The 4,405-nt window shown below is 41.9% G+C and overlaps 1 protein-coding gene across 1 annotated transcript; it reads right to left on the minus strand.

Annotated features, from left to right (window-relative positions):
- Window positions 1–1,684: 1,684 nt before the first annotated feature.
- hcrt (hypocretin (orexin) neuropeptide precursor) lies at window positions 1,685–3,163 on the minus strand. The gene is made up of 3 exons (XM_030793956.1): window positions 3,047–3,163; window positions 1,840–2,140; window positions 1,685–1,758 (listed from the first exon to the last, which is right to left on the minus strand). Exons 1-3 carry the CDS (start codon window positions 3,161–3,163, stop codon window positions 1,685–1,687), a joined length of 492 nt encoding a protein of 163 aa, XP_030649816.1.
- Window positions 3,164–4,405: the final 1,242 nt, after the last annotated feature.

Genomic DNA, 4,405 nt, shown 5'->3' on the forward strand with positions numbered 1-4,405 from the left:
GAGTCTCGTACTCTTCACCACGACTTGTGACTTGTGACGAGTGTCTCTTTTAATTACCAGCTCTCTAGCAGTCTCTCTCTCTCTCTCTCTCTTCCTCTCTCTCTCTCTCTCTTTCTGTCTCTCTCTCTCTTCCTCTCCCTCTCTCTCTTTCTCTCTCTCTCTCTCTCTTTCTCTCTCACTGTCTCTCTCTCTCTCTCTCTCTCTCTCTCTCACTGTCTCTTTCTCTCTCTCTCTTTCTGTCTCTCTCTCAGCTTGACGCACTCTCTCTCTGTGTGCTTCAAGCTGTGTCTGTTACTTCAGGAGATTGAAGTGAATTTGCTTACCTTTTCTTCTTTCTAACACTGAAGATATTTCTATTATTTGATCGCCCTCTCTCCTTGTCTTTTGCCTGTAATGGCCCACTTTTGGTGAAATACTAACGTCTATTTCTTCTTTTCCTCTGTCTGGTCCCGGTTTCTTCTCTTTGTTTCCCTTCCAAGTAAAGGTTCATTCTGCAATTTCGGTGATTCGGTTTCACATCTTTCCGTTCTTATTGAGAGATTCGTTTATCATTCATTCAGTTCGGAGTTTTGTGCGTGGTTGAACAGAACCCTCACTGTACTGACGCCTCTGCTACAGTGCTGTGCTCTCTCTCTCTCTCTCTCTCTCTCTCTCTCTCTCTCTCTCGCTCTCTCTCTTTCTCTCTCTCTCTCGCTCTCGCTCTCTCTCTCTCTCTCTCTCTCTCTCTCGCTCTCTCTCTTTCTCTCTCTCTCTCGCTCTCGCTCTCTCTCTCTCTCTCTCTCTCTCTCTCTCTCTCTCTCTCTCTCGCTCTTTCTCTTTCTCGCTCACTCTCTCTGACTCTCTCCGCCTCTAATTAAAATTCTCATTCTTTTCTTTCACCCTCTGTGTCACTCTTTCTAATTTCTCTTTTACACTTTTTACTGCTAGTGTCTGTCCCTGTTTTAGTCCCTCATTTTCTCAACGCAGTTTAGTTCAGCGTCGTTTTATGATGTTTTGTGTTGTCATGACAAAATTCATACAGACCCAATGTAATCCCTCATTCATAGACCTGTGTGCAACAGTAGAAAGATTTACAACAACAACAACTTTATGCTGAATGTTTTATGCTGATTTTTTTCCTTTTGTCACCACATTCTTCTTCAGAGAAGAGAGAGAGAGAGAGAGAGAGAGAGAGAGTAATACTAAGACTGTGAAGGATACGCAGAATAAGTACAGAGCATCATCTTGGAAAAAAAAAAAAAAAAAAATTAATGTGATTGTTCTGTACATGGAGACAAACACAGAAGCAAGCATGCTCCCTACATCCTCAACACCTAACGTTCGTAGACAAACACACTGCCTCTCACAGTCTCTGTTGACACAGCAAACACAAACACAAGTGTTCATGACTTTATTACAAGAAAGCACGTCTGTACAATATATACACTTCGCCTGCCATCTGCTGGCCGTGTACAAACATTACATTGGAATGTAAAATGAAATGTATCTATCCCTAATAGTGTGGTAAGGAAAAGTAGTTGTCAGCATCTGTTACGTCTATGAAAGGTGTGCATGGGGTTACCTTTAAGGTTAAATTTACCCTGTCAATTTCACAGTAATGACACGTGGATACGAGAGCACAGAAACTAAATTACTCATCATAAACAGCGGTGGACTCGGCTCATCTAAAGAGTTTCTATAAATGTCATCGCCGTCGATACGAACCCCTGTCAGGCATTTTATTCGGGTTTATCAGATACTTGAGAGGACGTTCCAACCCGAGTTTAACAAGGTCTGACGACGCGCCGCCCTGTGGAACTGAGGTGAGCTCGCGAGCGCGAGACCCGCCGTCTTCAGTTCTTTTCCCCATTGTCAGGATTCCCGCCGCTGGGTTGCGCGAGCCGTGCAGGAGCTGCTGCAGTCGGTTTTGAAATCGACGCTCACCCTCCCTCCGTTTACCGAGAGTTAGGATCCCTGCGGAAGCATCGTTTGTCAGAAGACCGATCTGCTTTGCCATGTCGGTGCTGTTCTTGTAGCCATCGCGGCACAGGAGATCAAAGAGCCGACAAGCCCCCGGCTTACGAGTGCAGCAGTTGGCCACACCCTCAGCATCACAGGTGAGGTGCGCGAGCAGCGTGATGAGTAGCAGCACCTGCAGTCTCTAACAGACAAACGGGAAAACAAGCAAACGGATTTTCAACGGCCGACACTTTTCAACGTTAATTGATAGCCTGTGTTAAACGTTAAGAAATAGCCTGCATCTACTTTTTTTTTTTTTATCTCGTCTATTGTTCATTTCATAAAAGAGATGCCTTTATATTTTTAGGACCCTGAACCAGTTACCAAGCTTCGTCGTCGCACCCATTTGTCAACTTTCAAAGGTAAAAATGATCTTATCTTATACTGGAGTGAAAATTGGCTATACCTCTCTCTCTCTCTCTCTCTACACATATATATATATATATGTATATATATATATATATATATATATATCTCCTATGTATACACACACACATAAGCCAAAATGTTCTGTTTTTGCCTACAACAACAATGAAAACAGTGCCATATCAGCCATATCAGTATCAAATGGTTTACGAATACTCTTAGCACTCTTCTGATGTTAATACTTCATAATTTAGCATTAAATCTTAGTGAAAGAATTACTCCAAATATTTGTGGGAAGCACACTGTTGATAGTTATTGTAGACTGCACAGTTCAGCTCGCCATTAAACCCATTCATTAGTTGAAGCCCAAGGAGCCAACCCTTGTATTTTCCTCCATGAACAACACATAAACGAATTTCCGTTGGTTAAAGAGTATCTGAATGGGCTACAGAAACACTGTGATTTTTATTTATTTTTTTTTTTACTATGTTTGCCCTGGCTAATGAGTTAGTATCTTGATATAGTATCTTAAACAAGTGCGCCTGGCCGACACTGGGTTGTATTAGTAGCGCTCTTGTAAACTCAATCGTAGAACAAAATAAGGGGGAAAAAAGAAAGAGAGAAAAGAAAGTGAGTAAACACTGGCAGAGAAGTCCGAGTGTCTTCTCCACGCAAGTCCTACCTTTGTCGAGAAAATGTTCATGAGTGTGGAAGCACCTCTGTGCTTTGTAGAGACACCAGTCATTCCAGTAATCCGCTTCAGGTTTGCGTCTTCCGTGCTCTCGCTCCCTAGGGACATTCAGTCTGGTTTTTATACAAGACTAACCCCATTGAACCCAGTATAATGTCAGGGCTGTTCCACAAGGACATTGGTCGACCACAAAGACAATGGCCTTTGTCAGTTTTTTTTAAAGTTATTATTTATATGTTTATTTATTTTTTGCTCATTTGACGAGCTGATAGGATCGTTATGTATTTTACTCATTACTGGACGCCTGCTGATGGCGGTAACCGAGGAAGAGCTCGTGGACTTTACGGTGAGCTCACAGACAGCATTGTGAGAGGTTGAATGCGCGCCTTGTTAGCGCGTGCCAACAGAATGAATGTGTAACGAAGCCTCAAGCTAATTAGCGGGAAATGTAAACAGGGAAACCTGATAGAGAATCAAAGGCACAATGTCTCGAAGACTCAAACAAAAGATCCGGGATGGAGAGCAGTCCTCAATGAAGACTGAGAACAAAAAGGAAAGGTTGAGAGAGAGAGAGAGAGAGAGAGAGAGAGAGAGAATGTCCTGAAGAAGTCAGAGTTAATGACTGAGTTGTGTACAGATATGATAAGCACCGACACTTTCCAACTCTCTCCCACACACAACTGTACAGACATAAGGGTATGTCATCATTCTTTCACTCATGAACAATTAGCTACTCGCCAATTACATGGTAATAACTATGTTATGAGACATGTGAACAATATAATTACATGCTTATATACATTCAACTAAGACAACCATAAAAAATCACTGTTCTGCTGTCAGTCAGAGACACGTATGCTGTTTGTTGATAAAATGCATCACTCTGTCTCTTTACATGTGTGTTCGGTTCATGTGCTGAATGTATGCAGAGGGTTGTTTTTATTTGTTTTGTTTATAATCAAAACTATGGACTAGAGAGGGAAGTTGAAGCAACTTCTTTCATTACAATATGACGATATATTCCCTACCATAAAATGTTTACTCATGAGTAATCCCAAATTCATTACAGACTGAGTTCAGATAGTTAGCACCTAGCTCAGAAAAAAAAAGGAAAAATCTTTCAGTGCATGTGTATGTGCGTGTGTTATGTCTCAAAACGGATAGGATAATGGACAAGCAAACAATACACGTGGCAATAACGGCAACAAGGTTATATCAGCGAGTCTGGTTTTAATGGAGATCATTGCAAAGACACATACATAAACCCACTCTTCTCGCTCTCACTTTCTCTCGCTCTCACTCTCTCTTTATCACACACACCCATACACACATACACACACGCACACAAAC

Source organism: Chanos chanos, chromosome 16 (genome assembly GCF_902362185.1).
Source record: "Chanos chanos chromosome 16, fChaCha1.1, whole genome shotgun sequence".
Lineage (NCBI taxonomy): Eukaryota > Metazoa > Chordata > Actinopteri > Gonorynchiformes > Chanidae > Chanos > Chanos chanos.

Coding starts and splice junctions, on each gene's coding strand:
- hcrt (XM_030793956.1), bottom strand. CDS start 3,163: ATGTCCCTAGGGAGCGAGAGCACGGAAGACGCAAACCTGAAGCGGATT. Junction 2,141..3,046: donor TGAACATTTTCTCGACAAAG/GTAGGACTTGCG, acceptor TTTGTCTGTTAG/AGACTGCAGGTGCTGCTACT. Junction 1,759..1,839: donor AATCCTGACAATGGGGAAAA/GAACTGAAGACG, acceptor TTGTTAAACTCG/GGTTGGAACGTCCTCTCAAG.